Source organism: Nycticebus coucang, chromosome 21 (genome assembly GCF_027406575.1).
Source record: "Nycticebus coucang isolate mNycCou1 chromosome 21, mNycCou1.pri, whole genome shotgun sequence".
Lineage (NCBI taxonomy): Eukaryota > Metazoa > Chordata > Mammalia > Primates > Lorisidae > Nycticebus > Nycticebus coucang.
The window spans coordinates 55,519,255-55,546,751 of NC_069800.1; the positions used below are offsets into that span (position 1 = coordinate 55,519,255).

A 27,497-nucleotide genomic window follows, 5' to 3' on the forward strand; every position below is an offset into this window, starting at 1 on the left:
GGTGGCTTATTCACATAGATGCCCGTGGCCTTACGTGCAGCTGTGTGCACTGCGGTGCACATGACGTCATAGCAGAAGACTGGACCAACTTCCATGTTCATCAGGAGAACAGCTACATAAATCACATGCCTCCTTACAATGCACTACAATAGACAGCCATTCAAGGAATGAGAGCTGCAGTCCTCCATTCGACAAATTCAATTGAGCACCTGCCATGTGCTAGAACCAGATCTGACACCAGGGATACAGTGGAAAGCAGAAGAAATTGTCACCTTCTTGGGGATCATTACATTTTAGTGGGGTTGATGCTCAATGAATAAAGAACAACAACAAAGGCGGTGCCTGTGGCTCAGCGGGTAGGGTGCCGGCCCCATATGCCGAAGGTGGCGGATTCAAACCCAGCCCCGGCCAAACAGCAACAACAACAAAAAAAAAATAGCCGGGCGTTGTGGCGGGCGCCTGTAGTCCCAGCTACTTGGGAGGCTGAGTCAAGAGAATCGCCTAAGCCCAAGGATTTGGAGGTTGCTGTGAGCTGTGTGATGCCACGGCACTCTACCGAGGGTGATAAGGTGAGACTCTGTCCCTACAAAAAAAAAAAAAAAAGAACAACAACAAAAAACTACGATTCAGAGTGGGGAATCTTGGGAAGAAAATAAAGCAGGGTGAAGGACAGAGCAAGGGCAGTGGCATCTTTGACTGAGTGCTATCAAGGCCTCTCAGAGAAGGTGACATCTGAAGTTTATTTGAAGGTCATGGAAAAGATGTCTCCAAGAACATTAAGATAAAAACCAAAAGCAGGGCTAGGTGCTATGGCATCCTAGCACTTTGGAAGGTGTGAGGATCAGTTGTGGCCAGGAATTCGAGACCAACCTGGGAAACATATCAAAACCCATCTGTATGGCTCAGCGTCTGTAGCACAGTGGTTACGGTGCCAGCCACATACACTGAGGGTGGTGGGTTCAAACCCGGCCCAGGCCAGCTAAACAACGCAACAACAACAAATAGCCAGGCATTGTGGCAGGTGCCTGTAGTCCCAGCTACTTGGGAGGCTGAGGTAAGAGAATCATTTAAGCCCAAGAGTTTGGGGTTGCTGTGAGCTGTGATGTCACAGCACTCTATCGGGGGCAACATAGTGAGACTCTGCCTCGAAAAAAAAAAAAATCTCTACATAAAGTTTTAAAAATTTGCCAGGTGTATGGGGCAGTGGCTCAAAGGAGTAGGGCACCGGCCCCAAATGCCAGAGGTGGTGGGTTCAAGCCCAGCCCTGGCCAAAAAAACTGCAAAAAAAAAAAAAAAAAGAAAGAAAGAAAAAAAATTTGGGGTGGTGCCTGTGGCTCAGTGGGTAGGGCACTGGCCCCATATGCCGAGGATGATGGGTTCAAACCCAGCCCCGGCCAAACTGCAACAAAAAAATAGCGGGGCGTTGTGGCGGGCGCCTGTAGTCCCAGCTACTTGGGAGGCTGAGGCAAGAGAATCGCCTAAACTCAGGAGTTGGAGGTTGCTGTGAGCTGTGTGAGGCCACAGCACTCTACCGAGGGTGACAAAGTGAGACTCTTGTCTCTACAAAAAAAAAAAAAAAAAAAAAAAATTTGCCAGGTGTGCTAGAGGGTGCCTGTACTTCTAGCTACTCAGGAGGCTGAGGTGGGAGGATTGGTTGAGCGCAGGAGGCTGAGGCTTCAGTGAGCTATGATCAATCATACCACTGCATTCTATCTAGTCTGGGCAACAGAGCAAGACCCTGTTTCTTAAAAAAAAAAAACAATTAAAAGTTGCTTGTACAAAAGTTGCTTGTGCCTCATGCCTGTAGTCCCAGCACTGGGGGAGGACAAGGCCAGTGGACTGCTTGACCCCAGGACTTTGAGACCAGCCTGAGCAAAAGCAAGACCCTGTCTTTAAAAATAGCTGGGTATTGTGGCAGGCGCCTGTAGTCCCAGCTTCTTGGAAGGCTGAGTTAAGAAGATCACTTGAGTCCAAGAGTTTGAAGTTGCTGTAAGCTACCATGCCACAGCACTGTACCAAGGATGACTGAGAGTCTGTCTCAAAAAAAAAAAAAAAAAATCAAAAGTAATTGCACGGGCTGGGAATAGTGGCTCACGCCTGTAATCCTAACACTCTGGGAGGCGGAGATGGGTGGATTGCTTGAGCTCACAAGTTCAAGACCACCCTGAACAAAAGTGACACCCATCTCTACTCAAAATAAAAAGAAACTGAGGCAAGAGGATTGCTTGAGCCCTTGATTTGGAGGTTGCTGTGAGCTATGACGTCATAGCACTCTACCCAGGGCCACAGCTTGAGACGCTGCCTCAAAAAAAAAGTAATTGCAGGACAATTTACCTTTTTAAAAAAATACTATTGATGTCACAATATCCCTACATATGCATATAGGTACATAAATATAGACATCCGCCAGACTGCTAACATTAAAGGGGAGATTTAAAACTTACTTTCTAGGGTGGTGCCTATGGCTCAAAGGATTAGGGTGCTGGTCCCATATGCCAGAGGTGGTGGGTTCAAACCCAGCCTGGGCCAAAAACTGAAATTTAACAAAAAAAACTTACTTTCCAGCAAGCATGGACCCATGTATTACTTTTATAGTAAAATGACTTTTTAGCTGCCTCTGTGAACAAAAGCTGTTAAGAGCACATATGCAAAATTATGTCAGAAGTAGCCCAGGGGCAAAAGTGTCCCCAGCTAGTTCTTATGCTAACTTTGGGACCTCAGGCAAGCTATGGCTTCTGTTCCTCTAGGGCAGCAGTCCCCACAGCTCTCCTAGGAGTTGTCTGGCAATTCCTGGTGGCTATTTTTGGTTGGCACCTAGAAGGTAGAGGCTGGGTGCTGCCAAACATGCTACAGTGCTCAGAGCAGCCCCCTCCTCTAAGAGCAAGGTTGAGAGACTCAGCTCTAGAAAAGGGGCAATATCTAATTTGCAGAGTTGAGGACAAATTGAGTATACTGTGCTTTGCACAGACCCTGCTGCATAATTGCTCAGTAAATGGGAACTACAATTTTTATTACTAGACCTCTTCTAAATTAATCTTTGAAAGTGGAAGCAAGTGGTAGTATAAGGAATCAGTTCTTCCAAATTCTTATTTTTTATTGTTATTATTAGAGATAGGGTCTCACTCTTGCTCGGGCTGGTCTCGAACTCATGAGCTCAAACAATCCACCCACCTTGGCCTCCCCAAGTACTGGGATTACAGACATTAGCCACCAATGTCAGTTTATTCTGCCAAATTCTGATCCTGATGACTGGCTGGGAGGGATCCTTGACCTTCTTAACAGCAACATGGATCTTCTGAGTGTGCTTGTGTCTGCCGACAAGATGGTCTAGGAAGAGCTCCTGATTCCTGTATTTTTGTAGTTTAAATTTCATCCCCTGCCACTGTTCAGGAACTTTCCCACTGGATCAACCTTATTTCTTGCATATACTCGGCTCTCGTTAGTAGCCATTGCCCATGGTTCAGAAGGACGCTCAAGCTTCTCTTGTTGGAAAATCCAAACCCACCCACCTTGAGCCACATGTGCTCCCCCAGCCTTCTCTTCACCCCTTCACAGGTAATTCAAGAGATGTCCATACTCACTGCTGCTTCATTTCCTCCTTGGCCAGGGGGCCTTACGTCCACAAGGTCAGCAAGAGGGCTCCTGCCAAGCGCTCCTCTACTGCAGATTCATGACTTTTCCTTCTTCCTCTTGTAACCCTCCTCTGCTGCCTTCAGCAATACATGCCACACCCCTTGGCCTTCCCAACCTCCCACTCCTCCTTCACCCTTACAGCCGGCCCGGCACCTCCTTGTTCTCCAGCCATCTCCTCTGCTCCTGGATCTTCACTTACCTGCAACATCTGACACTCACAGATCCACCCATGGCGCGGACCCTGCCTTTGAGTCCCTAAACCAGGATATGTACAAGTATCTATCTGCTGTTTCTGCTTGGTCATCTCAACAGCCCTGAAGTCCATAATCACACTGGAGCTTACCACCTTCTCCAGGAACCTGGCCTGACACCAGTGCCTGTGTCTCAGAGGATGGCCCTGCCAGCCATGCAGTGTAAGTGGAGTCCTCCGCCCGTCCAGGTCCTGGGGGCACGACTTCAACACCGCCCTGCCTCCACCAGGTCTGCACCCACCTGACTCACCCTTGCTTCTCTACTCCCTTCTCCCTACAGCCAGAGCCGCCTCTTAAAAAGCCATCCCACACAGCCCCACCTGCTGAAAACTCTTGAATCCGTTGTCCAAGGGTGAAATGCAAACTCCTCACCCGGCCTACGAGGCCCTGTCTCCCCAGCCGGGCAGTCTCCTTGCGCCCCTTGGCCCTCCTCTCCAGCTATGCCAGCTTTTTCTGCCCTGCAGCTGTACCCAAGCTCATCTTCCCCACCTTCCTTCCACCCCCCTCCTAGATGCCTGCCCTAGGACAGACACACTCATTACCTGCAGCTCTCACACTTATTGTGGCCGTAATTTTAATTAAATCCCAACCCCCAGTGGACAGTATGAAACCAACAATTCTACCTCATTTTGTACACCACTAAATCCCCAGCACCAGGGCATATAGAATTGTACTCTCTATCAACACAGTGATTGCCACACTAGAAAAAAAATTTTTTCCTTGAGGGCATGATGTTTTATTAGGTAAAGAGATCTGTGAGTCATATATGCTTCAAGAGGTCCCGGGCTCAAAACTAGCATAAGTTAGCACAACTCACATGGCAGATAATTCAATACACAGACGTTATGATTACGATCTCTGAGCAGCAGCAAGCAGATAGCAAACCCTGGGTTGGTCCTACAGAAGCTTCTGGAACCAAACTATATCAGCCCTTTAACACCCCACTCCCCAATACTCCTCCCCTCAAGTATCTTATTCAACTTTACTGACACCACCTGGGTGACTCTGGAAGAGGACGCACGGTGGGGCTCAAGGCTTCGATTACACAGTGGAGCTTGTCACTTGACCAGGCTGCTCAAAGTGGTCAGGCACTTTACCTTGGGAACACCCAGAGGTCAGTTGAGCTGCCTGAAGTTGAAGTACCATGAGAAAGGCAAGGCCCCCAAGGAGCCAATCCGTCTCAGACAAAGAGAAATGACCACCAAGGTTTGGTTCTTGAATATGTGTTTTTTACTGAAAAAATCATTCATAAATTAACATACAAAAATGTACAAACACATGAGTAAATAATGTAATGACAAAGGACTATTTCTATGAAAAGTGTTTTTTTTAAACATCTTAAGATTTCAGTGCAAAAATGTACCCCTGGCATCTCTTAAAACATAAGAGCAAGCTCAAAAACACACAATGGTGGAAATAAGCTAGCTACTTTCAATGCCATCGTCAACTGTGAGTGGATACAATCAATACATGTGGCTGTTGCTCAGCTATTGATGTCTGTGGTACAGGAGCTCTGTCAAGAGTCCCTGTTGTGTCAAAATACCTCCCAAAAAACAACCTGAAAAGGGGGAACCTTTCCCAGCACATGGCATCAAAGACAAGATTGATTTTGACTGCTCAGCAGCTGGGGGCGCCAGCCACATCCACCAGAGCTGGTGGGTTTGAACCCAGCCTGGGCCTGCCAAACAATTGACAACTACATTAAAAAAAAAGGGGGGGGGCAGCGCCTGTGGCTCAAAGGAGTAGGGCGCCAGCCCCATATGCTGGAGGTGGTGGGTTCAAACCCAGCCTTGGCTAAAAACTGCAAAAAAGAAAAAAATAGGCCAGGCATTGTGGCGGGCACCTGTAGTCCCAGCTACTCGGGAGGCTGAGGCAAGAGAATCCCTTAAGCCCAAGAGGTGGAGGTTGCTGTGAGCTGTGATGCCACAGCACTCTACCCAGGGCAACATAGTAAGACTCTGTCTCAAGAAAAAAGAAAGAAATTGATTTTGAAGTCACCCATCAGTAGCCTTGAAGAACTTCAGCTGCCAAAACATGCACAAGGTCACACTTGATTCTTACTGGGTTTTTTTTGTTTGTTTGTTTGCTTGTTAACATGGGAATTTCACACTATTAGCAGCACTTGGAAATGGCTGTGTGTTTTTAACTATCACATTTCCCGGACACCATTCAATGTGGTGGATAAAGACTGACAACGCACACTGCAAGATTCCGCGCTAATAAGCGCAAACTCAAAGTCATGACTGCAAGAGAAATAAGTGAGGTTACCTTAAGCAGTGAAAAGAGACCTTTCCTTTTGTCCTCAACTCAGCATTTTTTTTTTCAAAATTAGTGCTAGGTTGTACTTGAGGATAATTATGTTAACACAGAGCTTCAAACAAGGTCATCTTACAACACTCCCACACATACACACATCATTCTGAACCAAGAAGGAGTCTGTCCTGGCAAATCCTTCTGCGTGACATCTCTCATGGTAAGCAACTCACAGCCTTCACAGAAGAGAGAGGAGAGCAGAATGAGAAGGGTAAGAGAGCCAAGGCTGGCACAAAGGCCTGGGGTGGGGTCTTTATTGCTATACGCACAGTAGAACAAAGGAAAACCAAATGAACTTTTGTAATGTTCCCTCATGAAGGTATTTTAAAGCATGAAATGCTTGAAATTCTTTTAAAACATATGATACAACTTACCAGCACTTTCAAGGGCAGGTGCCTGCTCTCACATACGAGCTGATAAGAGTTTTGCAATGCAATTTATTTTCTAAATGCCACTCTATTCTTCAAAAGAACAAAATCACGAACAAAAAACAAGTCCTGGCCAATCACTCCCACAGTCTGCGGGGATCATATGTCCACGGAACCAATACATGCTACGAAATAAGCCCAGACCCAGACATATCTACACACACACTCATGTAAACTATGAAAATTAAGGAAGTTGAAGGCAAACAAGGCAATTAAAAAAAATAAGAAGTACTCTTCAGAAAGCACTCCTAATCACAATATATAAATATGTTTTATGGAAAGGAAGTGGGGGGAAAAACTGGCATTTTCCAGAATTATGCACTAAGCTGATAGGGACCATGAGGGCTTTGGTTCAGGGAAAAACAAAGAGGCACAAATTCAAATGCAATTTAGAATACGACTTCAAAAAGCAGGTAGGGACATAGCAGAGCCCCTGGGCTCTTGCATTCCGGAGCTCTGCTTTGTCTAATTTCAAAGCCTTGATTCTGATCTTACCTGGACTCCAGCTGACCCTCGATACACAGCTGACCCTGACTGGATTCTCCCTAATTCAATTGCTTATTAGTTCTTTCTACTAGTTAATAATGTTGACAAACAATCACTCCAGAAACCAAAAAGGGAAACAAAGGAATCAAGGAAAACAGCTGGTAATTTAGGCACATCTTTCAGGAACTGTGGCCAAGTTGACAAGAGAAAGACGGGAGGGGAGAATCACACACGACACCACTCTCAGATCCTTCTGGCCATGCAAGGACAAAAAGTCAAGCCCAAGAGCCAGGACGTGTGCACAGCAAGCTCCCCCAGGGTCTGCTCTGAGCGGGAAGAACAATCTGCTACAGCCTAGAGGGGGAGAGAATCTGGAGTGAGAGTCCAGAGCAGGACTTGTGGAAGAAGGGAAGGGATGGAGCAGGCAGCTACCAGTGATGAAGACTGGATTATTTTGTTCTTTTTGATGTGTGTACGACACACCTTATATCCACTCCTTTCCCAAAGTGACAGCAATTTGAGAGATGATATACTCTTCAATTGCATTTTAACTGAGTTCCTACATTTGCCAACCAAATAAGTGATCTAATGTATAAATCCTCATTTGACTTGGAGCCAGCTATAAAATTAAATTTAAAAAAGGCATTTTACATGGCTTATTTACAATTTACTTCTTCAAGAAGTGATTGTTATATATTTATGTCTATTTATCTTTCCCAAGTCCCTCCCCTCCACCCTCGATCCCCACCCAAAGCAGGTAATGTCTTGTTTCGTTATTTAAAAAAAAATGAAACCAAAGAGAACACCAGAAATACAGAAGAATGGTGTGTGGGGTTTCATCTGCTCTTCCTAAAACACAGCTGCCCTGTGGGGGGGTGGGGGGGGTGTTGCCTCTTTGCTCTGGAGGCCAAGAGGTTCCAAAAGTCATTTGTAGGGACAGGCTCCACGGCAGGACCAAGGCAGATCATAGTTCATCACAGGTTCTGGAGATTGTGGCTAAGACAGGATGTGGGGGCAGGAGACAGGGGAGAGAGCAGCAGGACAGACGTCCATCTGATGAAAACAGAAAGCCAGTGCTGAGAAAGGAAGTCTGGGCTCACTCCCTCAGTGCAGCGGGCCAGCCCAGTGAAGGCATTTGTGCGTGTGCGCGGACCTGTGATCCTTCACTAGACGCCACCCTTCTACTCTCTTCCTGTGTGGACACTCAACAACGCCTCATCAGACTGCTTTCTTGATGGTGGTGGGTAAAGCAAATGTACATTCTGTCCCTGTCTCAGTACTCGTTCACCTGAGCCAGCTCGGGTGTCAAGTTGACAGTTATGTTTTTATACAAGGCGTCGTATGTGATGTTTGCAAAGTAGTTCAGGTTGTTGAGGCCATCCAGTCCTTGTCGTTCTTTTGACTTCCTCAGCAGAGCGTACCTGTTTAGGAAGAGAACAAAGAGCTGTCTCTGAGCAAGGATCCAAACCTCCTCGCGGTCAGAGGACAGAGCAAGGTGGCCCACAGAGAGGTCTCACCTGGGCGGTACTTCTGTAGCACAGGAGGCCCCCCACGCCAGCCACCTGCTGCTCCAGGCGCCTTGTTCTGGTTGTTTTTATAGACACCTCCATCTCATGCCAGGTACTTCCCTTAAAGTCCATTCCCCTCCCCCAAAGCAAATGAGGAAGCCAGGGCTTAGTAATGGTAAGTGACTTGCCCAAGGTCAGAGTGCATAAGGCATTAAAAATAAACCAGATGGGGCGGCACCTATGGCTCAGTCGGTAAGGCGCTGGCCCCATATACCGAGGGTGGCGGGTTCAAACCCGGCCCCAGCCAAACTGCAACCAAAAAATAGCCGGGCGTTGTGGCGGGCACCTGTAGTCCCAGCTACTCGGGAGGCTGAGGCAAGAGAATCACTAAGCCCAAGAGCTGGAGGTTGCTGTGAGCTGTGTGACGCCACGGCACTCTACCGAGGGCCATAAAGTGAGACTCTGTCTCTACAAAAAAATAAAAAAGAAAAAAATAAACCAGATGAGAGAGTTTACCGTCTGTATTCAAGTGTCTTTTTACTCCCATAAAAATGGAATTTGAGTAATTAGAACTGGTGGTCTAGAGAACCGTCTTCACAAAACACACACAAAAAAAAAGAAAGAAAAGAGAGTACAGCAACTGCCAGCAAACAGACACCACACAACAGCTCAGAACAGCCGTTCAGAATCAGAACTCACAAAAAGGGTGTCAAATGCCTTGCCACATCAGCTAAGTTACACCCAGACCTTCACCCAGGGGGATTTTCCTCCAATTCCCTCAAGGCTCCAGAGGAAACTACTGTGCTTAAGAACCAGAACAAGGCTCAGCGCCTGTGGCTCAAGCGGCTAAGGCACCAGCCACATACACCTGAGCTGGCGGGTTCGAATCCAGCCCAGGCCCACCAAACAATAATGACGGCTGCAACCAAAAAATAGCCGGGCGTTGTGGCGGGCGCCTGTAGTCCCAGCTACTTGGGAGGCGGAGATAGGAGACTCGCTTGAGCCCAGGAGTTTGAGGTTGCTGTGAGCTATGATGCCACAGCACTTTACCCAGGGCAACAGCTTGAGGCTCTGTCCCAAAAAAAGAACCAGAACAAGAGATTTCCTTAAAAGAACTCACTATTGAAATTTTCACCAGTGCCCCAATTTCACCCCCCAATGTCTGCCTCAGAGTTAAATTAGAATACACACAGTAATTGTACAACAGCTATCAGAATAGGACCTTGGGGTGTGGGGAGTTAAGTTGAGGGGTTGTGATACTCGCTAAGGTTCTTACACGTGCAAAGCACAGAGGATCTTTTTTTTTTCAGACAGAGTCTCACTTTCTTGCCCTCAGTAGAGTGCCATGGCGTCATAGCTCACAGCAACCTCCAACTCTCGGTTCAAGCAATCCTCTTGCCTCAGCCTCCCAAGTAGCTGGGACTACAGGCACCGAGCACAATTCCTGGCTATTTTGAGAGACAGAGTCTCAATCTTGCTCAGGCTGGTCTGGAACCCATGAGTTCAGGCAACCCTCAGCCTCAGCCTCCCAAGTGCTAGGATTACAGGCGTAAGCCACCAGGCTCAGCCTCAGAGGATGCTTGTAAGAGAAATAAACTCACTGCACCAACCTTCCAAGAAACTGAACTTCTCCTCGATGGTGATGAGGGATGGACTTATACTTCCCTGTGTCACCTTCTGGCCGGCTCACAGAATAGCCTGCATTCTGTACTCTGTCCAAGACAAGAGAATGGGCTTTTAGATCCAATCCCACACTAATTGATGCTCACAGCTCTGGGAGTGCCTGTGGCTAATGGCCACTCTCTAATAGGCTTGGACAGCTCAACTCCCAGCAGGACTGCCGATGATCACTGGAAGTCGGCAGTGTGTGATCCCAAGTATTTATCTAGCTGTGCTGTCATTACAGTCACACAATTTAACTAAGTTATACATAAATTAACAAAATATAGCAAAAGAGTTGTTTCCATGGAAAATACGTTGTCTGGAAAGACCTAATAAGGTGAAACTGATTTTTTAAATATTCTAGTGGATTAATTAGATGTGGATGAGACAATTATAAAATATCAAAGGGAAAATCATAAAAATTTGGAAGGATTTGATACGCAGATACCGTTCAAGCCCCTCTCAAGTAGAGCTGACTCTCCCCCAGCCCACCGACCACCCCTTACAGGTGCATTGTGCCCAGCCACAGTCTACTTTTAAACACAAACTGCAAACTGTGTTTAGGATACGGTGAGTTTGAATTCAGCAGAAGAGATAAGTCCAATCAGCAGAGCCATGATCAAGGCAAGGGCTATATACAGCCCTGGATCAAAAAGCTGACAAACGTATAAACCTGAAGTAGAAATAAAATACGTATCTTTCCTATCATTCTTTTAATTAACTAATGTGAATCACTAGTTTTCACCTGGAGGTGGGAGTGGGACAATCTCTCGAGTTATTTTTGGCTGTGGGAAAGGGAGGCGTCTATTGGCACTGGGGGGAAGAGCTTCATATACATTATCTCATTCAATCTTGAAATGTGTACTATTGTTATCTCACAAATTTAAAACTCTGATGTATAGAGATTTTAAATTATTATTCACTTATGACTTTTTTTTTTTTTTTGGAGACAGTCTCAAGTTGTCATCCTGGGTAGAGTGCCATAGTGACATCATACCTCATAGCAATGTCCAACTCTTCGGCTCAAGTGATCCTCTTGCCTCAGTGTTTTGTATTTTTAGTAGAAACAGGGTCTCGCTCTTATTCAGGCTGGTCTCTAACTTGTGAGCTCAAGCAACCCACCCATCTCAGCCTCCCAGAGTGCTGGAATTACAGGCCACTGAGCCACCTCGCCCGGCCCACTTATGACTTTTTAAAGACAAAATAAATTCAGCGACATAATAAGGAATGCCATTGCTGAGTAGTCAGATTGTGGGTAATTTATTTTTATATTCGTCTGTATTTTATAATGAACATATTCCTTTTTTTTTTTTTTTTTGTAGAGACAGAGTCTCACTTTACTGCCCTTGGTAGAGTGCCGTGGCATCACACAGCTCACAGCAACCTCCAGCTCTTGGGCTTACACGATTCTCTTGCCTCAGCCTCCCGAGTAGCTGGGACTACAGGTGCCCGCCACAACGCCCGGCTATTTTTTTTGTTGCAGTTTTGGCCGGGGCTGGGTTTGAACCCACCACCCTCGGTATATGGGGCTGGTGCCCTATTCACTGAGCCACAGGCGCCGCCCCATATTCCTTTTTTTTGAGAAAGAGTCTCACTCTATTGCCCAGACTAGAGTGCCATGGCCCCAGCCTAGCTCACAGCAACCTCAAACTCTTGGGCTCAAGCAATCCTCCTGCCTCAGCCTCCCGAGTAGCTCTCACTACAGGTGCCCACTGTGACACCCAGCTAACTTTCTATTTTTAGTATGTACAGGGTCTCACTTTGCTCAGGCTGGTCTTGAACTCCTGACCTCATGCGATCTTCCTGCCTCAGCCTTCCAGAGTGTTAGGATTACAGGTGTGAGCCACTGTGCCTGGCCAGCATACTCTTTATTATAAGAAAAAATAGAGAAATGATTGTTGAAGTTTAGTTTTGCATGGCAAAGGACAAAATATGAAAAAAAGCTATTTTTATAGGATGTAGAATTTGTTTTTAGTTGGCAAGAGTTTTTTTAAATGAATAAAAATCATTTCTTTTTTTTTTTTTTTGCAGTTTTTGGCCAGGGCTGGGTTTGAACCCGCCACCTCCGGCATATGGGGCCAGGGCCCTACCCCTTTGAGCCACAGGCGCTGCCCATAAAAATCATTTCTATGATTCCAAATATTCTGGTCTCTATCATAAAAAAACTAATAGCTGCTACTAAAATTCAAGAGACAAAGAACCGTGTGGAGCTGCTCTATTCTGGTGGCTGTGAACCACACACGGCTACTCAGAAGTGAAATGTGCTTACAAGTATAAATGCACACTGAATTTCAAAGATTTAGTAAGAAAAAATTAATGTGAACTCATCATACTTTATATTGATGATGTGCTGAAATGGCATTATTTTTAGATATACTGCATATATAACACAATAATATATAATACAATAATACATTAATGTATCATTAAAATTAACTTTACCTTTCTGTGACCTTTTCCAGCATGGCTACTAGAACACTTCACGTTACCCACATGGCTTACATTACATATGAGGCTTATATTACATTCCTAGGGGACAGCATTGGTCTGCAGGGTCCAAAGTAACAAGTCTAGAAGATGCCAAAAGAAGGGCAGTACCTGGGGCGGCGCCTGTGGCTCAGTAAGTAGCCCCATATACTGAGGGTGGCCGGTTCGAACCCAGCCCCAGCCAAACTGTAATCAAAAATAGCCGGGCGTTGTGGTGGGCGCCTGTAGTCTCAGTTACTCAGGAGGCTGGGGCAAGAGAATCTCCTAAGTCCAACAGCTGGAGGTTGCTGTGAGCTGTGACGCTACATCACTCTACGGAGGGCGATTAAAGTGAGACTCTGTCTCTCTTAAAAAAAAAAAAAAAAAAAGAAAAGAAAGAAGGGCAGTACCTGTTCCAGAGGTCGTCATCCTCTCCACCCCAGCCCCAGAAAGCATTAGGAAAGCCATTGATTTTCCAGAACTGTTCCACCGTTAAGCCGCTCACTCCTCCGAAGAACTCGGTGTAAGGAAGCCTGGGAGGAGACGCAGAGCATCACCACCTGTGCGTTACAGGGTGACTTCTTCCCTCCAACAGGCCACCTTGCTTGAGGACTAGAATCTGTGCTCCTGACCTGAGCTGTCTAAATCCTCATTCTGACATGTCTCAACCAAAGTAGCAATTTGAATTTTTCCTAACTGATTTGTAACGATAGCTTTATTGAGACAGAACTGACATACCACACGACTAGTCCACTTTTAAGTGTATGATTCAATGGTTTTTTTGTATAATCATTGAGTTGTGCAACCATGACCACTACCAGTATTAGTACATTTTATCGCACCCCCAACCACTTCCTCCTGCCCACAAGGCCCTCAGCTCTAGGTAATCCCTAATCTGTCTGCATTTGCCTACTTTGGACATCTCAGATAGATGGAATCATATGACCCATGACATTTCGTGTCCGGCTTCTTTCATCTAACATAATGTTTCCAAGGTTCACCCGTGGTTTGGGTATGTATCAGTACTTCCAAATAGTATCCTGACCGTATGGATATTGCTTATCCATTCATCAGCTGATGGACACCTGAGTTGTACCTAATTAGATTTCATCATCTTTACACTTCTCACTATCCTTTTAGATTTGAACCAAGTGATTAAGAGGAAATGATACTCACAGATACATATACTTATCCAATTTAGTTGCAAAGTGCCTTGGCATCTGTCCACACCCATAATAGTTGCGATCATTTTCTGGTATATGATCCACATCATGGAAGATGAGACAGTCCCAATTCAGGTCCTTCATTGCCTCTTGAAAACCAACGTTGAACAGCATGGCTCGATTAAAGGGCTGGGTACCGACCTAAAAGAAGCAAAACTTTATTTTTAAAAGAACTCTTGAAGCGAAATCTTTCCTGCCTATGGCCTACCTAAGGAAGAGCTTATACTGGGAAGGTCACTACCAGTGTGACGAGGCCCAGACCACACATCAACGGCTCACTCACAGTAGGAGATGAGTTCAAATCAGTTACAGCCCAACTAATCTTTTTTTTTTTTTTGGAGACAGAGTCTCACTCTGTCACCCTGGGTAGAGTACTGTGGCATCACAGCTCACAGCAACTTAAAACTCTTGAGTTCAAGCCATCCTCTTACCTCAGCCTCCTGAGTAGCTGGGATACAGGCATGCACCACAATGTCCAGCTAGTTTTTTCTATTTTTAGTAGAGATGGGGTCTTTGTCTTGCTGAAGTGGTCTTAACTCCTGAGTTTAGGTAATCCGCCCACCTCAGCCTCCCAGAGTGCTTGGGTTATAGGCGTGAGCCAGCGCACCCAGCCCAGCCCATCTAGTGTAAATACCAATACTGGCTCACCTTCACCTACATCAAAATACCCAACTCAGGATAGACAGGACTCTGACATGTCCCAGATGCCTTCACTTTCAGAACAGTGGTGTTCACCCCCTTTTCCTCATTGCAGTGTAAGGCAAGTCACAGGATGACCACATAAGCAGCTCAGGCAGTGAGCATGCTTGTAGCCAGAGATGAGTAAAAAGGTTCTCAAAGTTGAGGCTTAATGAATTAAGGGGTATCTGTGAGCCTTTCACTTACCTATACCTCAGCCTCTCAAAGTGCTAGCATTATCACCTATCACTTCTAGTCCAAGGATCACATACTTTAAAAATGCCTACAGAAGTCACATTAGAAATGGCCATGCGTGAACTAGCCCAGGCAAGAGACAACAGCAGGAGTGGGGATTAAGGCCAAGTGGACAATCACGTTCCATCGAAAGGCAAATAAAAAATATTACAGGGCCAGGCGCTGTAGCTCACTCCTGTAATCCTAGAACTCTGGGAGGCTTAGGTGGGTGGGCTGCTTGAACTCATGAGTTCAAGACCAGCCTGAGCAAGAGCAAGACCACATCTCTAAAAAAAACAGCCAGGTGTTGTGGCAGGTGCCTACAGTCCCAGCTACTTGGGAGGCTGAGGCAAGAGGATCACTGGAACACAAGAGTTTGAGGTTGCTGTGAGCTATGATGCCACAGCACTCTACTGGGGGTGATGAAGCGAGACTCTGTCTCAAAAATAAATAAATAAATTTATGTAGGACCCCTCCCTACCAAAAGGGTTTATATACTGAATTTGCCATGTGAGTCTTTAGTTTCTTAACTCTGTATCTAGTTCAATCCCAATACTTTTAAGATTAAAACAAATCCAAACCCAGATCCTTAGAGAAGTCTAGGAACATCTGGGCCATGTAGCTAATCAATAGCAGATAGATAGCACTGAGGTGCCCTGACTCCAAGGTCATCTCATCTGGGTTGAACTTTGATATAAGTCCTTATCTTAGGGACAATTTCCTGAATTTGGGGCCTGAAGACACCACTCAAAGAAGGTGCTAGCAAAGCACCATACAGCAAGCTTCCATTCACAAGCAAAATTCCCTCCTGAATTCAAAGGGCAACTCAACTCAACTTTTTTTTTTTTTTTGTAGAGACAGAGTCTCACTGTACCACCCTCGGGTAGAGTGCCATGGCGTCACAAGGCTCACAGCAACCTCTAACTCTCAGGCTTACGCGATTCTCTTGCCTCAGCCTCCAGAGCAGCTGGGACTACAGGCACCCGCCACAACGCCCGGCTATTTTTTTGTTGCAGTTTGGCCGGGCCTGGGTTTGAACCCGCCACCCTCGGCATATGGGGCCGGTGCCCTACTCACTGAGCCACAGGCACCGCCCCTCAACTCAACTTTATTAGCTCATCACACTAGAGATGGATTAGTTTACATCTTTTTTTTTTTTTTTTTTTGAGACAGGGTTTTGCTCTGTTGCTCTTGCTGAGCGCAGCGGTGATCCTTCTGCTTCATCCTCCTGAGTAGCTACGTCTTCATGCCCGGCTGATTTTTCTATTTTTTTGTAGAGATGGGGGGAGTGGGGTCCTCATTCTTACCTAGGCTGGTCTTAAACTCCTGGCCTCAAGCAATCTTTCTACTTTTGCCTTTCAAAGTGCTAGCATTATCACCTATCACTTTGAGCTAGATGGTACCAAGCTGAGGTACCACGCCCTGCCACTTGCAGCATTCTAAACTGCTATCTCAGAAGAGAGAGAAAAGATCACTCACTTGTTCAACCACATAAAATGCAAACTGAAGGCGCTGGCGCTGAAGCATGGGAATCAGGTGTCTGAATAGGACTGGAAGGTGCTCATGCCTATTCCGGAAGGGGATCAGGATTGCCACCTGGAGTGGATCACAGCAAAAGAAGTTATCCAGTTAGTGCCCTGAACTTGTGAGTCACAGTAGGACATCTCTGCAGAATTGGTGACCAAACACTAGGAGTTCTGAGAATCTGTTTTGTCCTCAACTTCCTCTAAATAAACACCTATGTTGGCAAGTCAACCCTTGAACTAAGTGGATCTTATTCTCACATGCACCATGCCTTAGAGGCCACACATAGCAGGCTTGTCACGTGAATTCATTCTAGACCCCAACCCACAAGAAAACACATCCTATGCTGTGACATGACTATATCTCTATATATTAACACATATATAAACATACAATTAAATAACCTTAACATAACAGTAGTTCCCCTTACAATGTGTGATGCATATATATATGGTCTTATTGCTAGTCATTAAATTGATTTTACACATTAGTGCTAAGGTAGAAATACTAATCTATTCCAGATCTGTATTGATCACTGCTGTACCACCAGTACCTAACAGGGCTGGCACAGAATAAGCATTTTTGTTTTTTTTTTTTGGTTGCAGTTTGGCTGAGGCTGGTGGGTTTGAACCCGCCACCCTCAGTATATGGGCCGGTGCCCTACTCATTGAGCCACAGGCGCCACCCCAGAATAAGCATTTTAATAAATACTTATTAAAGGAATGGACATAAGCAAGTGTTATAAACTTGACCCACACTACTGATGCCTCTTGACCATCATCACACAGAAAAGCACCAAATAAATCTCAGAGTCAAGCTAGATAATTTCACTTTATATTCCACTAAGCTTATAGTGACCAGTGGAGAACAGGTATGAAGCCCTAACTCTGAGAAGATAATTTCTGCAAATGTCTCACTAGAGACCTACTGACCCTTGCACTTCCTCGCTTTGTTAATATCCCTGTTAGGAAGACAAATAGGTCTTGCTCAGTCATCAGAAGGCAGATTTCTGAGGCTACAAGAGTCCCTGGGGAAACCTGTTCCTCCAAAATATTTCTTTCTTTTTTTTGTAGAGACAGAGTCTCACCTTATTGCCCTTGGTAGAGTGCCGTGGCGTCACACAGCTCACAGCAACCTCCAACTCCTGGGCTTAGGCGATTCTCCTGCCTCAGCCTCCCGAGTAGGCTACAGGCACACGACACAACGCCCGGCTATTTTTTTTGTTGTTGTTGTTGCAGTTCGGCTGGGGCTGGGTTTAAACCCGCCGCCCTCAGGATATGGGGTCGGCACCCTACCCACTGATCCACAGGTGCTGCCCCTTCCAAAATATTTCTATCAAATTAAAATACTTTGCATGGGGTAGTAGGGCAAAAATTACGAAATGTCACAGTTAGCAAATCCCACGTGGGCTTCCCAACACTCTGGGTCTGACCTCACACCCTACCTTCCATCGAGGCATGCAATCAGAAGGCTTCCAGTGACCTCCGAGCTTGATGGCTGGGTCTTTGGAGAAGATTTCATGAATGTAATCCATTCCGATTTCACTCATGTTTATGTCTATTGGGCCCTCTGAACAGAGAGGGGAGGAAAGGATTAAGAGATAAGAAAAATGACAGATTCTTTTCTCTATGTCCAAGCTTTTATTCACTGGAGAAGTCTGATTTTTTTTTCAGCTGACTATGGTTTTAACAGGGATGGAAGTCCCTTCCTTTGCCTTCCATCTCCCTGCATTTCAGTTCTTCAGTATTGTCTGGGTAGAAAAGCAAATCCAGGAATTAAGACTGTAGAGTGGGGCTTCTGCCAATGGTGCAGAAAGAAATACAGACTTCAAGTAAAACAACAGCTGAACTTTTCAAAAAAGAAAGAGAAAAACAGCAGAGCTTGGAGCCATGTCAGTTTGCTCCTGAAGCAAGTATCGACACATTGCCTCTCTTAATCATTCACCAGTGAGTTTGGACCCTGAGTGATTATATCCAAACTCAGAACACACTGGTCATCTCTAAGTTAACTGAAGAAGCAACCAGCATAAATGTTGGTGAAAGGATGAGCTAATATTAGTTTTCGATCTGTCAAAAGCCTATTTCTAATCCATCAGTTTTAGTCTTCCCAAAGTAAGCTTACGTGTAAATGCAGACAAATGCAGATTTTAAAGGGAAGATCTTTATATGTGTGTGGTGACACATGCAAATGAAACATCAAGGCTTCCAAGACAACTTACACACCCATAATTAATTTTTCACGTATGAATGAGAATATGCTCAATACCATGCATGACTATTTCTAACATTTCCTCTATTTTTACTATGTCGAGCACAGTTGACTCTGCAAACATGAGAGTTTCCTTTGCCTGCTCATTTCTTTAAATATGTGTAAGAAGAACCATCTAAGAAGCCCAAAAGTACGAAAAGGTCTAAGACAGTGATTTTCAACTAGTGTGCTGTGAAAATTTGTAAAGATCATTAATTAAATTAATTTTGAAAGAAGTTCAAAGCACAGTAAAATAAATATGTTCTTTTTGGGAGGATCAATATAATTTAAGTGTGCCGTGAAGTTTATGCGTTTCAAATGTGCTGTGAGATAAAAAAAAGGTCTCAGAGTTTGCTGCCATTGTTTTAGATTGCATGTAGGTGGGGGGTTAGGGGGATGGGAGGGAGGGAGAGAGAGAGAGGGACGGAGGGAGGAGAAAGGAGGGAATGGGGGGGAAGAGAGAGAGAAAAGAAAGGAAGAAAAAAAATCCAAGAATGTTTTTCAACCAGTACTTTGTTAAGAAAATAACTTCTAGCCAGGCATGGTGGCTCATGTCTATAACCCAGCACTTTGGGAGGTTGACGTGGGAGAATAGCCCAGAAGTTCAAGACTAACCTTGATGACACAGTGAGACCCCATATGTACCAAAGCACTTTTTTTCTTTTTTCTTTTTTTCTGATGCCACTTCTTTCTTTCTTTTTCTTTTTTTTTTTGGTTTTTGGCCGGGGCTAGGTTTGAACCCGCCACCTCCAGCATATGGGACTGGCGCCCTACTCCTTGAGCCACAGGTGCCGCCCTATGCCACTTATTTATTTATTTATTTTTAATTAAATCATAGCTGTGTACATTAATGCACTTTTTCTTAATTAGTTGAGTGTGGGGGTACACATGGGAAGATCATTTAAGCCCAGGAAGTCCAGGTTACGGTGAGCAATGATGACACCACTGCACTCCAGCCTGGGTGACAGAGTGAGACTCTGTTGTCTCCCCCACCCCACCCCCAAAAAAAGGAGAGGGAAAGAGAAAAAGAAAATAACTTCTCTAACATCAAACAAATCAGTGGGAAATACATACTCAAGAAGACAAAGCTGGTTGCCTACATAATCACGTGCCTCACATCCGTCTATGATGGACGGCACATACAGAAGATTATAACGGACTTAGCAATGATTTAGTCACATCCTACCTAGTGTGAGACATTACTCACGTGTCTGTGGTGATGCTGGGGTATACAAACCTACTGCTTGCTTTGCCAGTTAAATAATAATAGTAAGTGACCGTGTTACTGGTTATGTATTTACTAGGCTGCACTACACTTTTTATTTATTATTAAAAAAAGGAAAATAGTTTTTACAAACTCCATGTGGCCTAAGTGTATGAATTTTTTTTTTTATTGTTGGGAATTCATTGAGGGTACAATAAGCCAGGTTACACTGATTGCAATTGTTAGGCAAAGTCCCTCTTGCAATCATGTCTTGCCCTCATAAAGTGTGACACACACCAAGGCCCCACCCCCCTCCTTTCGTCCCTCTTTCTGCTTTTCCTCCCGTGTATGAAGTTTTCTTTTTTTTTTTTTTTTGTAGAGACAGGGTCTCACTTTATGGCCCTCGGTAGAGTGCCGTGGCCTCACACAGCTCACAGCAACCTCCAACTCCTGGGCTTAGGCGATTCTCTTGCCTCAGCCTCCTGAGTAACTGGGACCACAGGCACCCACCACAATGCCCGGCTATTTTTTTGGTTGCAGTTTGGCCAGGGCCGGGTTTGAACCCGCCACCCTCGGTATATGGGGCCGGCGCCTTACCGACTGAGCCACAGGCACCGCCCCCGTGTATGAAGTTTTTAAGGTCTGCAGTAGTGCACAGCCACGTCCGAGACCTTGGCATTCACTTCTCACTCACTCACCCACCGACTCACCCCGAGCACTTCAGTCCTGTAAGCTCTATGCGTGGTAAGTGCTCTGCCTGCCTGCACCATTTACCTTTTACAATGTATTTTTAATGTGCTTTTTCTACATTTAGATACACAAGTACTAACCATTGCTGCACTTGTCTATTCAGTTCAGTTTCTGTGCTATATGGGTTTGCAGCCCAGGAACAACAGGCTGTATCACACAGAGTATGTATAGGGCTACACCATCTAGGGTTTGTTGATGCTTTATGATGTTCCCACAATGATGAAATTGCCTAGTGATGCGTTTCTTAGGACATACTCCTGACATTAAGTGACTGTACTTTCTCTAGGACATTCTAATAGACCCCAAGATATATTTTTGGGGCACATGCAAAGGAAAGGGTGATAACGTAAAAATCGGTACCCAAGAACACTGGCAACCTTGCAGTAAGCTTTGAAGGAACACAAATGACTTTCACGGCCCTTTCCAACGGCAGGATGTAGGCAGACAGAGAACAGAACACTCTCCCGTTTATCCATAAAGCACAGGAAGATAAGCCACAACTCTACTCACTCATGGAAGGGAGCCTTTCAGGGCAGGTATGGTTTGCAAAGTAGGTGAAGTCTTCAGGAAGAAATGTTGTGGTTTGTAGGAAGGTTTCACTGTGGTTCAAGTCAAGAGGATAATCTAGGGAGGTAAGGGAAAAAGGCAACTCAGGCTGGCACACATAATCAACCTTGCAATTCTCAGATGCCTACCAAAGCATCTCAGGTATTTTTCTTAGATGTCATCCTGGTGGAAGCAGGACTCTGGAGTAGCTTTTTACTGTAGCTAAAAACGTGAACTCATCAATAAAGAAGTTAACCAGATGATACAATCAAAAAGTGGGGGGTGGAGGGGGTATGAGAATGATTCTGACATTAATGATTCTACAATTAGTTTATGGGCGGCGCCTGTCGCTCAAGGAGTAGGGCGCCGGCCCCAAATGCTGGAGCTGACGGGTTCATACCCAGCCCCCTGGCCAAAAACCACAAAAAAAATAAATAAAAAGTTTTTCTGAAGACACAAATAAACACCTTTTATTTCCTTCAAATGCTGATATCATACACAGCTGGTAGCATCAAAAACACCACTTATCTTTTGATTACTAAATTAATAACATGTCATTTAAAAAACCCTTCGAATACACAATCCCAGAAAGTCCTCCTATACTCTGGGGAGAGGGGAAGACCTAATTTCTTCATTTCTAATTTTAAATTCTTTAAATAAAAATATGAATAATTTGGGTGGTGCTTGGGGCTCAAAGGAGTAGGGTGTCGGCCCCATATGCCAGAGGTGGCAGGTTCAAACCCCAGCCCCGGCCAAAAACTGCAAAAAATAAATTTTTTTTTTTAATTATTTAAGATCTACTTTTCAGTAGCAGTAGAAGCCTTTTTTTTTTTTGTAGAGACAGAGTTTCACTTTATGGCCTTTGGTAGAGTGCCATGGCATCATACAGCTCACAGCAACCTCCAACTCCTGGGCTTAAGCGATTCTCTTGCCTCAGCCTCCAGAGTAGCTGGGACTACAGGAGCCCTCCACAATGCCTGGCTATTTTTTTTTTTGGTTGCAGTTCAGCCGGGGCTGGGTTTGAACCCGCCACCCTCGGTATATGGGGCTGGTGCCTTACCGACTGAGCCACAGGCACCGCCCCCAGCAGTAGAAGCCTTTTAAGTAAGTAGAGACGGAGGAAATTAATCGCTCATGACCTGGTAAACTATGTGCGGTCAGTGTGAGGAATCCGCGTTTTCTCCCCCGCCAGGTGCCCAGGAATGGGTGGGGGTGCACGGCACACTCTCTCCAGAGCTTCCAACAGCAATTTCTTACTCTTCTGAAGCACGCATCTACTGCATGAGGGAAATGCTAAGGGAAAAAACACGCTTGCTGAATTTCTGAGGCTATGGTTTTACTTTTTAATTCAAATCTAATCTAGTTCAAATCAGGACTTGTTTGTTCTTCTGGCAAAGGAGATAAAAGGGCAAAGACAGCTGCTTGTACAGTAAAAACCGGGAGAACGACAGACCCCCTTCCTACAGATCCACAAGGCCACTGACTTCAGGCGCTCACAGGCCAACACTCCTGTCCATCAGCTGCTGCATATTCAGCTTTGCTCCATGTCAGTGTGTGTCAGAATCGCTTAGGAAGCTTTTAAAAATGTGGAAATGTATGTGCACTATAACGATGTCATTGGGACAAATACCTGTGAAACATAAAGACATAGCATTCTTGGCTGAATGCAGTGGCTCACGCCTGTAATCCTAGCACTCTGGGAGGCCAAGGCAGGTGAACTGCCTAAGCTCAAGAGTTTGAGACCAGACTGAGCAAGAGTGAGACCCTGCCTCTAAAAATAGCCGGGTGTTGTAGCAGGCGCCTATAGTCTCAGCTACTTGAGAGGCTGAAGCAAGAGGATCCCTTGAGCCCAAGAATTTGAGGTTGCTATGAGCTATGATGTCACAGCACTCTACAGAGGGCAACAAAGTGAGACTGTCTCAGAAAAAAAAAAAAAAAAAGAATTAGCATTCTTTCAGAGTAAGCCCACTTAAGGACAATTACCTATTGCACAAGCTGCCACAATGAAGACTCTGGTCTGGGCATCTAAACCCAGAGAGAAAGAGGCTAAGGATAGTCATGTCCCTTGATGTATTTACTGCCCAGCACGAAGGCGGGCCTTCACTCACCTACCAGGTATGACAACAGACTTGTTCTGAAGCACATGGCTAATGGAAGGCTGTTCTGTGTGACCAGGAGAGGAATAGATGCAGGCGTGGGCAGATGTGGGAGTGTGTGTGGGGGTAAGAAATCCCCTGCGTGCTATCTGGTTAAAGATTACTAAGTTGAGCAGCACCTGGAAATCCATATTAAGGATGAGACAAGCCAGACCACTCCAACTCTCACCTCAAACACTGAGTGGCCAGACTAGACAAAAGCAAGGATTCTCTTCCAGTGCCAAATTCTATGTGTCTCAGCACCTGCCCCCACTAATAGTAAGTTTTGCAGGATTCACCAGCTCATATACCAGTGGCTTTCAGTGACAGCAAGAAGCTTCTCCAGGCCACTACTTCAGGCTTATTTCCAGGCGCAGTGCTATCCCCAAAAGCATGTTTGTATTAGATTATATTGCCACTGTAGCTTTTAAGAAAAATTGACATTACTTAAATGTCACACTAAGTGTTTTAGCTGTGCTTAGCCTAATGAAGACTTCCGAATGTATGTGCCTTAGCATTATTTCAGGGAGGACGTGTACACAGTCCAGGCTCCCCCCAATAAGCTCCTCTGAGGAGGAGCCAGGTCAGAGGTAGCTGTCTCAGCAGCTTTAGGCACAGAATACTTTCTCTGACTATACTGGGCAGAGATGTGCTTTGAAAAAAAGGTAGGTTTTCATTTGGATACACCCTCAATAAAATGCCATTTCTTTTTCAGTACAGGATGACTATTCCTTATGTGAAATGCTTTGGACCAGAAGTGTTTCAGGTTTTGAAGTATCTGTGTTGCACTTACTAGCTGAGCATCCCAAATCCAAAAATCTAAAATCTGAAATGCTCTCATGAGCATTTTTTTTAAGCATCATATTGGCACTCAAAAAAGTTTTAAATTTGGGGGCCTTTGGATTTGGAATATTCAACCTATACTTACTCACCAGGATGTGCCAGTAACAGAGAAGTTAGTTAAGATGGTCATCTCTTTAGAAATATGTTATAACACTTAAAATGTGTTTTCTGGTCAGGGTGGTGCCTGTGGATCAGTGGGTAGGGCGCCGGCCCCATATACCAAGGGTGGCGGGTTCAAACCCAGCCCCTGCCAAATTGCAACAACAACAAAAAAATAGCCAGGCATTGTGGTGGGCACCTGTAGTTCCAGCTAGTAGGGAGGCTGAGGCAAGAGAATCGCCTAAGCCCAGGAGTTAGAGGTTGCTGTGAGCTGTGACGTCACAGCACTCTATGGAGAGCGATAAAATGAGACTCTGTTTCTATTAAAAAAAAAAAAAAAAAAAAAATATATATATATATATATATATGTTTTCAGGTCAAATCCATTCACTCATGCACTCAGAAGTAATTTACCAAGTACCTTCTATGTGCAAAGCAGTGTACAAGCTACAAGGTACTGGAAGTGCCAAGATGACAAAGGCAACAAGGGACTGCTGGGTTCAGAGGACGGGCACTGGTGTCAGACAGCAAATCCTAACTCTACTGCAACATCAGGTTCTGTAACTTCTGTGTGCCTTGGTCCTGCCATCCCTACAATGGGGTCACAGTAGCTACCTTCCAGATTTCTCATGAGGATAACATAAAAAATGCAATCAAAGCACATGGTACACAGTAAGACAGTTCCTAATGGCAAAGACTTCCAATCTATTAGGAGAATAGACACATTAACAAAAAACAGGTTAAAAAAAATGGTTAACTATTCCAACCAGAGGGATGTGAAAAAGAATTACTTTGGTGTGTGGTAATTTGAGAATAAAAGCATGCAAAGTCAAACAATGGGCTACTGGAGGTAACTCTCAAGGATGCAACTCACTTAAGAGCTCAGTTTTCAAAGACAACCCCTCAGGAATTAGTGAGAGCCTGGGCTGCACGCCTAGCAGTGGTGTTAGATGGGGTCCTACCATCTGCTCCTCTAACGTCTGGGAGAGCTGACCATCTCACCAAAAGCCCAGACCGGCAGTCATTCTAGCCTCATCTACCCTTGGAGAAACAGCAGGACATCTGGACTCAATAGATGTCCCGAGAGCACAACTGTTCTTTTATCCAGAATGACGTGTGGGGAGAGCTCTAGAACAGTGGTCAAAAGACTCCCTAGTTGCATCACTTAACTAGAAGTACATTTTGGGTAGATTTAGGGAGTCATATACTAAGCTACTCCATCTCCCCTGAGATCATGTGTATAATGTGTGGTGAATGGAAATCACATAAAATCCTGCCTCACCTGACAGAGCCGTATTAGCGGCAAGTGAGACAACAAGTGTGGAAATTATGCCTAAAACCTAACATTACACAGTGTGAATGTGCTCAGCCTTCTCTACGAAAGCTGCAACCTCACCCAGGTATGGTTCAGGGCTCCAATGTGACTCAGCATGACTGCAATTTGCCTAAAAAGTCCTGAAAAGTCACCCACTTTCTATCTGCAAACAAAAAGAAAGTATCAAAAGCTTACCAGTTTGGCAAACTACAATCCTTAGTTACAGCTAAATTAGCCAGCAGGGGAGAGTATAAATTAGGACACGGTCAATTCTATTAAGGATTTAACTTCCCTTTGATAGGTAATGCTTCTCTTAATTTCCCAAACACCACAGAATAATTCTTTTTTTTTTTTTTTTTTTTTTTTTTGGTTTTTGGCCAGGGCTGGGTTTGAACCCGCCACCTCCAGCATATGGGACTGGTGCCCTACTTCTTGAGCCACAGGCGCCACCCAATAATTCTTATTTGTAATTGTCTGCAAAGAAATTTTGTGTTATAGTGAATTTTGAACAATCTTAGAATTCATTACAGAAGCAAGGACTGATTTAGAGGGAAGAATTTTTTTAAAATATGTATGTATTTAAATATGTCTTAGGTTTGGCTGAAGTAAAAAGCCAAAGGAAAGCACATTAGTCCTTGGTTAAAAGAAATGAAGCAAATGAACCCACCATATACCAGAGGTGGCGGGTTCAAACCCAGCCCCGGTCAAAAACTACAAAAAAAAAAAAGAAATGAAGCTAATCATGAATGCTTAAGCACAGTGAAATCTCAGAATTCATTTTTTTAAAATAAAAACTATCCCTGGCTAGAATGGAAAAGCCTCATGACAGTCCCATTTAACCATGTAGAAATATTTCCTGTATCAGGTTTTTTTTTTTTTGTTTTTTTTTTTTGTAGAGACAGAGTCTCACTGTACCGCCCTCGGTAGAGTGCGGTGGCCTCACACAGCTCACAGCAACCTCCAACTCCTGGACTTAAGCGATTCTCTTGCCTCAGCCTCCCGAATAGCTGGGACTACAGGCGCCCGCCACAACGCCCGGCTATTTTTTTGTTGCAGTTTGGCCGGGGCCGGGTTTGAACCCTCCACCCTCGGCATATGGGGCCGGCGCCCTACTCACTGAGCCACAGGCGCCGCACCACTGTATCAGGTTTTTATAACAGTTAAAAAAAAAGGAGAGAGAGAGAGAGAAAAGTTTTATCTCAAAGGTGAAGAAGTTGTCATAGTCTTGTAAAAATAGCTACAGTCAAAAACCATGATTCAAGAATAAGCGCTCTCCCACTTAGAGACAGGATCTCACTACGTTGCCCAGGCTGGTCCCAAATCCCCAGGCCCAAGTGATCCTCCTCCCTCAGCTTCCGAAAGTGCTGGATTATAGGTATGAGCCATTGCACTCGGCCACAAGTTCTCATAATGTTAGGCAGGCCATCTAAACTTCGTGTCCTTTTTCCTCTTTATACAATTAGTGCTTATAAGATAATAAAACCCACAGGCTAAAGTTCCGAAGATTGAGGAAAAGATGTTTACTATTATAACATGGCGGTGTTTAGCTCAATGATCGGAAAAGCTTTCTGAAAAATGAATGAGCCTGACCACCAAACCTAACCACATAGCTGTGATTAAACCACAGGATGAGTACCACACCTGAGTGGAGGAGGTAAACGAGGTGGTCTATTAAACATACCTTCCTGAAGTTGCTTCTGTAACTATAATTGGTGAGAACAGTCCCCAGTTTACATGATCGTTATGAAATAGACGTGTGTTATGTTTCAACGACAATAGATGGCTCATGAATGGCTTGGTGCTGTCCTCATGGAAATGAGTGAGTTCTTGCTCTCGGGTCCTTGGAAAGCTGGTTGATAAATGAGCTTGGCATCCCCCACCTTCACCCCACCCCCTCTCTTGCATGCAACATCTACACACAGCTCCCCTTTACCTTCTGCTGTGATTGTGTT

The 27,497-nt window shown here is 44.9% G+C and overlaps 1 protein-coding gene across 2 annotated transcripts in view; it reads right to left on the reverse strand.

Annotated features, from left to right (window-relative positions):
* Positions 1-5,091: 5,091 nt before the first annotated feature.
* Positions 5,092-27,497, reverse strand: part of B4GALT5 (beta-1,4-galactosyltransferase 5) — an 81,691-nt gene continuing 59,285 nt past the window's right edge. For both annotated transcript variants that reach the window (XM_053573675.1, XM_053573676.1), the window contains exons 3-9: positions 21,118-21,231; positions 17,851-17,975; positions 16,362-16,478; positions 13,924-14,111; positions 13,158-13,280; positions 10,230-10,331; positions 5,092-8,532 (exon numbers count right to left, since the gene is read on the reverse strand). In XM_053573675.1, the coding sequence (XP_053429650.1) occupies positions 8,385-8,532; positions 10,230-10,331; positions 13,158-13,280; positions 13,924-14,111; positions 16,362-16,478; positions 17,851-17,975; positions 21,118-21,231 (917 nt within the window). In that variant the 3' untranslated portion in view covers positions 5,092-8,384. The remainder of the gene's footprint in view (positions 8,533-10,229; positions 10,332-13,157; positions 13,281-13,923; positions 14,112-16,361; positions 16,479-17,850; positions 17,976-21,117; positions 21,232-27,497) is intronic.